An 11,571-nucleotide genomic window follows, 5' to 3' on the forward strand; every position below is an offset into this window, starting at 1 on the left:
ATCACATTAATATTATTATCACATATGGATATCAGTTTCTTAAATATAATTTGTACTTCCTGATTTGATCCTTCTTTTCTTTTCTTTTCTACTTTTTTTCTGGTATTCTGCTTGCTTCTGGTTAAAATACATCTAGTCAAAACACTTACATGAATAGGTAAATCTTACTACTCATACATAACAAAATAGATAATTCCTAAGACATACCATCTTATCTTATGCCCCAATTGGGATTCATAAACTATAGATATAATATTTTTTTATCCTGCAGTATGTCTATAATTCTTATCAAATTGACAAAGATCCAGATGTCTTGTTCTGATACAATGTTCATAGTGAAGAACTCAAGAACATTAATAATAGCTGTCATCCGTTGAGCCTTTTTCACATGCCAGGCACTTACCCTGTTCTAGATACTTTACTTGTAATGAAACAACAATCCAAAAGAGTAGACATAATTGGTATCTCCATTCTAAATATGATGAAACTGAGGCACAGAGAGGTTTATTAAGTTGCCCAAGGTCACCTGGATAGTAGGTGTCAAAGCTTAGATTCCAACACAAAACGTGCAGCTCCAGAGTCCACATTACTCCCCACAGTGCTGTGCTCTCTCTCTTTGAGAGAGAATCTTAAATGGGTACACACTGAATGAGAAACTTATAGTCAATATTTGGTCTCCATAATTATCAAATCCCATTACTGCTGGCTAGCTTTTTTAAAGTAATAGTGATAAGTATGGAAAATTTTATTTAATTATAAAAATATAAATAAAGAAAATAAAATTGTCTGCAGAATAGTATAAGGTGGATCTGCACTAATAGTATCATAGATAGTTGGACTGAAAAGGATTCTGACAATGTCTAGTTCAAACCCTTTGTTTTCCAATAAGCAAACTAAGAAGACTTGTAATTAAATTTTGCAAATGACCCAAACCCATGCCTTTTTTACGCTGAACTTGGACTTTTCCCTTGAGTATGCTGCTTTTTCAACTCTGAGCACTGAAGTTCTGTCTTGAGCTCTCTCAGTACCTAAGAAGCGTTGTAAATAAAACTGTGTCCCATTGTCTTCTACTTCTCTGGCCAGTGTCTTCGACCTCTCTTTCCTCTACCTCTATTTTCTCCTCCCTCACTACCTTTCTCATCCCAAGAGTTTTGAATAAAAAGATACTACCTGTTAACATAATAGTTGGTGATAGTCATGAGCTATTTCATTTCAGTTCAAAAACATTTGGTGAAAATTTAGGTAGTGTTCCGTGTGTTAAGATTTGTGTGATATGCAATGATTAAATGGAGAGAATTACAACTGCTTAAGAAGCTGACAGAGGGTCAGACCACGTAGTTGCCATAGGGAGCAAAAACTTTAAATGATTTTGTGGTTATTTGACACAGTTCAAAGTCTAGTTTCTTTAAATTTAATGAGAGATTAATGAAGACTGTACCTCCTTTGAAACATGAAGGATTGAATATCTAATAGCAGAATATCATACTATTGGGTGGGTTAGTCCAGAAGAGGAATTATTTTTGGTGTTACGTAGATCATATTGTTACGGTGCTCACCACAAACACTACCAACTCAAAGATCTGACTTCACGCCAATTTATTTAGAGTTTATCATCACCAGCAGAGAGTAAGTTTCTAGAGAGTAGGAACCCTTTCCTTGTTCATCATTGCTGACTTTTATGCCAAGAACTGACACAGTTTAAATAAAGCTTTATTAAATGTAAGATTCAATTGTTGGGCCTTTGATTGTGCTTCTTCACAGAAGATCCACGAAGACTTTTAGATAGAACCTCTTTCTGGTAGTCCCAACAAAATCGTCTGAGGAGAAGTAGAATTGTCAAAGGAAGAAGTAATGGGTTCTTTGGTAGAAGAACTCAATAGATATTTACTAAATGTTTATTGCACATAAACCACTATAGAAGACATAATGGTGAAGGTGTGCCTGTAACATGATGGATGTGTTCATAGTCATGTTCACAATTTCATTTCAGGTTCTGTTCTTCTGAGCTCTAATCCCTGAGACAAGCCTTATAGAAGAGTAAATGGGACATAGTAACAATGTAACAGAATTTGTCCTCCTGGGCCTCACTCGGGATCCTGAGGGGCAAAAAGCATTATTTGTCCTGTTTTTACTCATCTACATTGTGACAATGGTGGGCAACCTGCTCATTGTGGTGACTGTCTTTGCCAGCCCTTCTCTGGACTCCCCAATGTACTACTTCCTTGCCTATCTATCACTCATGGATGCAATTTATTCCACTGTCATTTCACCCAAATTGATTATAGATTTACTTTTTGACAAAAAGACAATTTCCTTCCCAGGTTGCATGGGACAGCTCTTTCTAGAACACTTATTTGGAGGTGCTGAGGTCTTCATTCTGGTGGCAATGGCCTATGATCGCTATGTGGCCATCTGTAAGCCGCTGCACTACTTGACTGTCATGAATCAACACGTTTGCATCCTGCTGGTGGTGGTGGCCTGGGTGGGAGGTTTTTTGCACTCTGTGGTTCAACTTCTCTTTGTGTGCAGTCTCCCCTTTTGTGGCCCCAATGTCATTGACCACTTCATCTGTGACATGTACCCATTATTGGAACTTGCCTGCACTGACACCTACTTTGTAGGTTTCACTGTGGTTGCCAATGGTGGAGCAATCTGTATGGTCATCTTCATCCTTCTGCTAATCTCCTATGGAGTCGTCCTGAATTCCCTTAAAGCTCACAGTCAGGAAGGGAGGCGCAAAGTCCTGTCTACCTGCAGTTCCCACATCACGGTGGTTGTCCTCTTTTTTGTTCCCTGTATTTTCATGTATGTTAGACCTGTTTCCAACTTTCCCATTGATAAATCCATAACAGTGGTTTATACAATTATCACTCCCATGTTGAATCCTTTAATATACACCTTGAGAAATTCGGAGATGAAAAATGTCATGGAAAAACTCTGGTGTAAAAAATTAACCTCAGATGGAATAAGAATGTGTCACCCACTCTGAACACATTTGTTACTAGCTCTAAAATAACAAACAGGCAGTAAATTCTCACAATGAATGACTTAGTGAATTCAATGGATTCTCTAGGGATGCTTGTCTTTATTACACAAAAGCATCGCTAAAGTAGAATCGATTGTCCTTTGAGGTTAGAATGAATCTAATAGAGAAATTCTGGAGGATGAATAAAAGGCACAGATATTTGTCCTATTACAAAGAAAAATAAACTAAGTTCCACCTTGCAACTTTGTTTTTCTCAGTTTATATTGAAATAGGACTTTAGAAGAAAGAGTATTTTCTTTTCAAACGTGAAAAACAAGCTACCTTTGAAAATTTACTTTCACTCAAATTAATGAGTCAGCAGTTTGGCTAATACTCAGAACAAACTTCTGGGGCTGAAGTTCATGACTACGAGCCCATTGCTTTGCTGTGATGTGGGCTTCTTGGTTAGAGGCAATGTTGGGTGGGATTTAATGGCAATGAATAAAAAGAGTTTTGTGAATCCATGTACAGGAGTGCTATAAACAGAATGTGTCTATTCCTGTGAAAACAAATCACTGCTTTGCCTCTTTCATGATTAGCTGGTCTCATATAATAAATGTGATAGCAAATATCTGACTGGTGCTGTATCGTGTTCTCTGCAATGGGCTTTATTGATGCCAGTTTGACATTATGCTTCAGAGGCTGCCAGAAAAAGGTTGGTGAGGACAAATCCATATTTTTAAGCCCATGCATAATATTAGACTGCTATTAGATTCAGTTTTTACATCAATTCATTTAGCAAGCAGTGAGAGTGTTACTGGCTCTTAGTTAATATCAGCCCTGATATTTGTTCCCCTACAGTGAACCCACCATATACGAGTCAAAACTAAAACACACATTTGCAGTTCCCTGGTTCTTTAGTTACACTCATGTGTAAATGCTTGTTTCTTTAACCTCTGACTGCCTGAGCTTTACAACCAAATACAAGTTACAAATTGTTAAAGTCCAGATGGCCTCATGCTGGTCTCCCAGTAAAGTTGTGGCCAATCCCAGGACCTTGAAGTTCTTTTACAGAGAAACTAATGTCCAGAGAATATCAAGAAACTGAAGCTTCCCGGGCCCAACTCCTCAGCTTCCTGACGTCAGAGTCTACCTTCCACCATGGAGATAAACAGCCAAGGACACTCTTCTGAGAAATCCTTCCTTTGTCTCTTCCGCTGGAAGCAGCCCCAGACATAGGCCGATGGGAAAATGCTGACCGAGAATGCCAAAGCCCCCCTCCCATAGCTAAAACCCCAAATAAAACCCCCTACCTGTTTCTTAACAGGGAGAGAGCAATTTTTGAGGCACTAGCTCTTGCTTTTATCCCTCTGCCTGGCAAAGTAAAGCCTTTCCTTTTTCACTTGAGACTCTTGTTCTCGTTATTTGGATTGGTGTCGGGATCAGAGACCAAACTTTCGGTAACAAGAGCTTGGAAAGAACTTGACTGATATTCATAGATGGGTCATCTTGTCAACTTGCCCATCAAGAGTTTCTTCTGGATTGTCTGGTGGGCATTTATGTGGAACAAATGTCTTTACACATCACACTCATTCTAAAAGGTCTGTTCACTGCCTTATTATGTTCCGTACATTTTTGTCACCAAACTTTCAATCTTTTTCTTTCTAAGTTCCTGACCAGCTGGCCAAGCCAAGAATTGGGTAGATCAATGCCTCAGGTCATCTCTTCCTTGCAAATTCTACAACCAGATATGCCTCCTTAAAAAATGCTTACTGGGGTTATTTCCTTTCACTGCTCCCTTTTGTGACCATTCTTGTAGGACCATATGCTATAATAATATTTTTCCTGAAGTCAGGGCACTGTGTAAATCCATATACATAAGTGATTCTTTTTTGCCTTTAAAAAAAATCTAATTCTCTTAGGTGACCTTTTTTGATACCCTAGGTGTGAATGAGAGAGAAGTGATGAAGCAAAAGGAGCAGTTAATAAGGAAATTTAAAAATAGACGACCAAGTTTTAATCTTTAAAAAACACTTTATTTTTATTTTTATGAAAGATTTTATTTTTTTCCTTTTTCTCCCCAAAGCCCTCCGGTAAATAGTTGTATATTCTTAGTTGTAGGTTCTTCTAGTTGTGGCATGTCGGACGCCGCCTCAGCGTGGCTTAGATGAGTGGTGCCGTGTCCACACCCAGGATTCGAACCGACGAAACACTGGGCCACCTGCTGCAGAGCACGTGAACTTAACCACTCGGCCACGGGGCTAGCCCCAAAGCACTTTATTCTTAAAGCAGTTTTTAGTTCACAGCAAAATTGAGTGGAATATGCAGAGACCCTATATATCCCCCGTCCCAAAATAGGCAAAATCTCCTCTATTATTGACATCCTACAACACAGTGGTATATTTGTTACATTTGATGGATCTACATTATAACATCATTTCACCTAGAGTCCATAGGTTACATTAGGATTCACTCTTGACATTTAACTTCTTGTAAGTTTGAAAAAATGTACAATGACATGAATCCACCACTGTACTATTGTATAGAGTAGATTCACTGTCCTTAAAATCCTCTGTGCTCTGCCTGTTCTTCCTTCCCTCCCCATTAACCTGTAACAAACACTGATCTTTTTACTGTCTCCATAGTTTTCTCTTTTCCAAAATGTGATACAGTTAGTATAATACAGTATGTAGTCTTTTCGGATTGGCTTACTTCACTAAGTAATATGCATGTAAGTTTCCTCCATGTCTTCATGTTTTTATAGCTCATTTCTCTTTATTGTTGAATAACATTCTCTTGTCTGGATATACCAGTTTATTTATCCATTCTTCTACTGAAGGACATCTTGGTTGTTTGGGAAACTATGACAGGGTTTGGCAATTATGAATGAGGCTGCTATAAACATCCATGTAAGACTTCTTTGTGGATGAAAGTTTTCAACTTCTTTGGATAAATACTAAAGAACATGATTGCAGGAATGTATGGTAAGAGCATGTTTTAGTTTTGTAAGAAACTGTCAAATGTCTTCTAAAGTGGTTTCACCATTTTGCATTCCTACCAACAATGAATGAAGAGTTCTTGTTCTACGTTCTTGCCAGCATTTGGTGCTGCCTGTGTTTTGTATTTTGGCCATTCTAATAGGTGTGTAGTAGTATCTCATTGTTAATTTAATTTGCAATAGCCTAATGACACAGGATGTTGAACACTTTTCCATATACTTACTTCTGCAGAAGTATACTGAATATCTTCTTTGGTGAGGTGTCTGTTAAGGCTTTTCCTCACTTTTTGATATGATTGTTCGCTTTCTTATCATTGAATTTTAAGAGTTCTTTGTATATTTTGGCAAAAGACCTTTATTAGATATAACTTGCAAATATTTCTCCCAGTCTGTAGCTTGTCTGCTCATTCTCTTGCATTGACTTTTACAAAGCACAAGTTTTACATTTTCATAAGGTCCAGTTTATTATTATTTTCATTCGTGGATCCCACTTTCCATGTTGTAACTAAAAAGTCATTGCCAGACTAAAGATCATCTCTATTTTCTCCTATCTTATATTCTAATGGTTTTATATTTTTGCATTTTATGATCCATTTTGAGTTAATTTTTCTGAAGAGTATAAGGTCTCTGTCTAAATTTATTCTTTTGAATGTGTGTCCAGTTGTTCTAGCACCATTTGTTGAAAAACTATCTTTGCTCCATTATACTGTCTGTTCCTTTGTCAAAGATCAGTCGACCATATTTATAAGGGTCTGTTTCTGGGCTCTCTCTTCTGCTCTGTGGATCTATTTATGTATTTTTTCATCACGACCAGACTGTATTCTTTATTGTAGCTTTATAGCAAATTTTGAAGTCGAGGGTATCAGTCCTCCAGCTTTGTTCTCCTTCAATATTGATTTGACTATTCTGAGTCTTTCACTTCTCCATATAAACTTTAGAATCATTTGGTTGATATCCAGAAAAGGAATTGCTGGAATTTTGATGGGGATTGCATTGAATCTATGGTCAAGTTAGGAAGAACAGGTACCTTGACAATACTGAGATTTCTCATTCATGAAAGTGGAATATTTTTCCATTTATCTATTTCCTGTTTGATATCCTTCATTAGAATTTTGTCATTTTCCTCATATAAGTCTTATAATATGTATTTTGCTAGATTTATACTTAAGTATTTCATTTTTGGGGGAGGTGTTAGTGTAAATAGTGATGTGCTTTTCATTTCAAATTCCATTTTTTCATTGCTAGTATATATTAATCTTGTATCCTTGAACCTGGCTATAATCTCTTATTAGTTCCAGGAGTTTCTTAAAATCAATTTGGTTAGATTTTCTACATAGATGGTCATACCATCTGTGAGCAGACAGTTTTATGTCTTCCTTCCTACCTCCATGTCTTTTATTTCCTTTTCTTGTCTTATTGTATTAGCTATGATTTTCAGTACAATTTGAAAAGCAATGGTGGGAGGGGACATCCTTGTCTTGTTCCTGATCTTAGCAGGTAAGCTGTGAGTTTCTCACGTTAAATATGATATTAGCTGGAAGGTATTTTGCAGATATTCTTTATCAAGTTGAAGAAGTTCCTTTCTATTCCTATTTCCCAACAATTTTTATCATGAATGGGTGTTGAATTTTGTCAGATGATTTTTCTGAATCTATTTATATGATCATGTGATTTTTCTTCTTGAGCCTGTTGATGTGATGGATTATATTCATTGATTTCAAATGGTGAACCAGCCTTGCACACCTGGGATAAGCCCCACTTGGTCATGAAGTATAATTGTTTTTATACATTGTTGGATTTGATTTGCGGATATTTTGTTGAGGATTTTTGTGTCTATGTTCATGAGAGATACTGGTCTGTAGTTTTATTTTCTTTTAATATGTTGGTCTGATTTTGGTATCAGGGTAATGATAATCTCACAGAATGATCATCTTAGAAGTTGTTGATTTTTCACTTTATTCACCTTTTTACTGGTTGTTAGGATGGAGTGGCGACTTTTAAGTTCCCAATGTGCCCTACTGGCTATGGAAATTTGAGTCCATGCTAAAGCAAATTACTTGTGCCTTCTGCACCTGTTTGAGCCGATAAATATATATATCATTTCTTTTTAAAATAGCAAGCAGTTATACATACACATTTTAGTAATTTGTTGGATAAAATAACACCTTTTTAACAATGAACATTTTTGTTCTCATTGTCTCTTGGAATCCCGTGGTTGAATTTTGTCTGTATCAAAGCCTGTTAGCAAGCCTTGAATTGCTTTGTCAACAGGAGAATTTTTGCCAAAGGAAGAGTGTAATGAGTCATTAAAAATCCTAAGTGTCTACACTGTGAGTCTCCTATGGATGTTTACCAGATACACAGATTATATCACTTTATGACCTGAAAAATTTCCAGTGTGATTCATCTTCAATGTCACAAGGTTCATTTTTCAGGGTAAATTTTACTACAACCAGGATCTTCTGTAGAGTCTTCTCTTGCTCTAAACTCACTCAAAATTTGCAACTTTTTAGGTAACCCCATAAACTGATGTATATATCCAATGTGTTATATGTTGCTTTCAAAATCTGAAAAGTGAAGGGAAGCACTACCAGAATGGTGGAATGATGGTCTATGAAAATTCATTCCTTCATGAAAAAAATGAAAGTACTAGTAAAAGTCATCAAAATAAACTTTTTTGGAGATCTGGAAATTAATAAAAGACTTTCAATAATCTAGGGATTGTTTATTTTTTTTTAAAAAAAAAAGCTGAATGCTGGAAACAACACTGAGTTCTGTGGCATTTTAACTCTCCCTATTACATACCCCTCTCCCCAGGACCTTAGAACTTTTGCAATCATGATACCCATGAAAACCAGGAGTCTGATATTCATTGGAGGGGGCTGAACAGGTTGAGTCCTCCAGACTTCGCTTCAAGAGATTTGTTTTATCTTTCAGCACCTTATAGTCTCCATCTGCAGGGCTTGTTTTTATCTAATCTGACTCAGAGCTCATGCTGTCAGGAAATTTTCTCTAAGGCATTTATCTAAGAAAAATCGAATGCAAAACATCTAACATCCCAGTTTCCCAAGGTGAAAATAATAAATGGGACAAACAAGAAGCTGACCCAAAAACTTAACAGAAAAATCTGTGGAATGAGATATCGATAGAGGAGTTTGAAAAGCCCCTATATATCCCTGGGACTCTAGAAGGCCATGTGCATGCCCATGCCTGTATGAATTCTCAGGAATTACCTAAGAAAGCTCTAACCTTTCAATGTCAACTAACCTTGAGGCTCTGCACAAAGGAAGTGAAGGGTAAAGTATAGTTGTAAACTTCTTGCTGGACCATTGAAGACATGCCCCAATATACACACATAATCCCTCATTAGGCCTGGGAGACTGATGGTTTAACACATTTAAGGAAATTGCCAACCAATAATTAGCTGACCACTAAACAAACTGAGCAAAGACTTCAGGGGAAACTCATGACAAAGAATTCAGATGTTAAAATTAGTCCAGGAAAGTCAATGAAGGAACAAGTTGCAACAATAACAAACAGGAACTACAAGAAATTCTGAGCGGTAGTGGTGGGGTAAATATAATTTCCAGAGCTGCCGCATTATATTATTTAAATTTCTAGTTTTCATCAAAAAAGTAAGACAAGCAAAGAAACAGGAATGTATGACTCATACAAAGAAAAAAAACCTGCAATAGATACATACTGTCCCTAAGGCAGCCTCGATGGTGGACTTACTACACAAAGACTTTAAATTAGTTATTGAAAAATATTCAAAGAATTAAAAAAGCCATTTCTAAAGAGCTAAAGGAAAGAACTATAGAACAATGCTTCAACAACTAAATGATTTATAACAATCAATGAATGAAAATTTTTAAAAAGAACCAAAAGAAATTCTAGAGTTGAAAGTACAATAATTGAAAGGAAAAATCCATTAAAGTGGCTCAATATAAGAATAAACAATTGATGAGGTTAAAGGCAGGTCACTGAGATTATCCAGTCTGAGAGACGGAAAGAAAAAAGGATGCAGAAAAATGAACTGAGTCTCAGAGACCTGTGGAGAAACCACAAGAATACCAACATACACATATGAGAGTCCAAAAATAAGAGGAGATGGAGGTACAAGTAAAAAGAATATTTGAAAAAATGATTAAATTAAAAAAATTTGATGAAAATCATTTTTCTACACATCCAAGAAGCTCGATGAAGGCCACCTAGGATAAACTTAAAGAGCTATACCAAGCACATCATAACCAAACTGTGGAGGCCAAAGAAAAAGAGAGAATCTTGAAAACTGCAAGAAGAGGCAACTCATTACCTACCTACAAGGTGTCCTCAATAAGATTGACAGACAATATCTCATCAAAAACCATGGAAGCCTGAAGACAGTGGATAACATACTCAATGTGCTGAAGAAGAAAAAAACACTGTCAGTCCAGAATTATACATCATGCAAAACCATCATTCAGAAATGAAGAAAATATATTCTCAGATAAATGAAAATTGACAGAAATCATTACTAGTAGATTTGCCCTAAAACAGACAGTAAAAGCAGTCCTTCAGGCTGAGAAGATAGCTCACTAGATAGTCTCTTGTATTCACAGGAAGAAATGAAGAGCACTGGTAAAAATAACTAAATAGGCGAACATAAAAGACAATATAAATATGTATATATATATTTGCTTCCCATTCTTTTATTATGTGATTTAAAAGACAATAGCATAAGCAAGTCAAAACCTATGTGAATGCCCTTATGGTATATAGAGATGTACTTTGTATGATGATAAGAGTACAAAGGAGAGGGAAAGAGAATGGAGCTATATAAAAGCAAACATTTTATTTAATCGCATATCATAACATTTTAAAGTGTATAATTTAGTGATTTTTAGTGTGTTGACAAAGTTCTGCAACTATCGCTACTGTCTAATTCCAGAAGCTTTTCTTCATTCCTAAAAGCAACCCAGGGCAGAGGATTCTGGGAAGATGGTGGAGTGGGGCACACCAGAAATCTGCCTCCCCAACTGGACAATAATTACACTGGCAGAATCTGTCTGATATAACATATTCTAGAACTCTGGAGTCTATTGAAGGCTTACGGCTTCCAGGGCAAAGCTTGGATGGTAGATTGCAGTTAATTTCGGTCAATTTCAGCTCTTGGCAGAGTAGCAGCTCCTCATCCTCTCCCTCCTCAGCCCCGTGGCAGGCGGCTGTGCCTGTGTTCCTGGAGCAGCCTGCACACAGCTTTTGGGAGACAGAGTGGGCAAAAATGACCTACCCTCCAGATATCAGGATCTGTGCTCTGATCACTGCTGTTTCTGATCACAAAGGTGCAGACAAAGAGATGGTGGCCATTGTTGTTGCATCTCCTCTCATTGCTAAAAGCTCTTACTTCTATGGTTGAAGTGAGTTCCATGGTGTTTAAAGGGGATGATGCCTTTTTCTCTCCTTCATTTTTCTCTTTTTCCTTTTTGAGCAGGATATCAAAGAATAGGACATTCAAAAGTAACTGCATATACTAGGGAAATTAGAAAGTCACCATGCATACCCAGGGGAAGGATGAGGCTCAGAAAAGACCTGGGAAGACCTTAAGTGTACACCTCAGGCTGATCCT

At 36.9% G+C, this 11,571-nt stretch overlaps 2 protein-coding genes across 3 annotated transcripts in view; both read left to right on the forward strand.

Annotated features, from left to right (window-relative positions):
• LOC111775925 (olfactory receptor 4A15-like) overlaps positions 1-11,571 on the forward strand; it is a 50,024-nt gene that overhangs the window by 8,076 nt on the left and 30,377 nt on the right. The gene's annotated exons all lie outside the window — the stretch shown is intronic.
• LOC138916629 (olfactory receptor 4A5-like) lies at positions 1,921-3,596 on the forward strand. The gene has a single exon (XM_070229592.1). The coding sequence runs from the start codon at positions 2,042-2,044 to the stop codon at positions 2,987-2,989; it is 948 nt and encodes a 315-aa protein (XP_070085693.1). The 5' UTR covers positions 1,921-2,041; the 3' UTR covers positions 2,990-3,596.

This window comes from Equus caballus, chromosome 12, assembly GCF_041296265.1.
Source record: "Equus caballus isolate H_3958 breed thoroughbred chromosome 12, TB-T2T, whole genome shotgun sequence".
Taxonomy (NCBI): domain Eukaryota; kingdom Metazoa; phylum Chordata; class Mammalia; order Perissodactyla; family Equidae; genus Equus; species Equus caballus.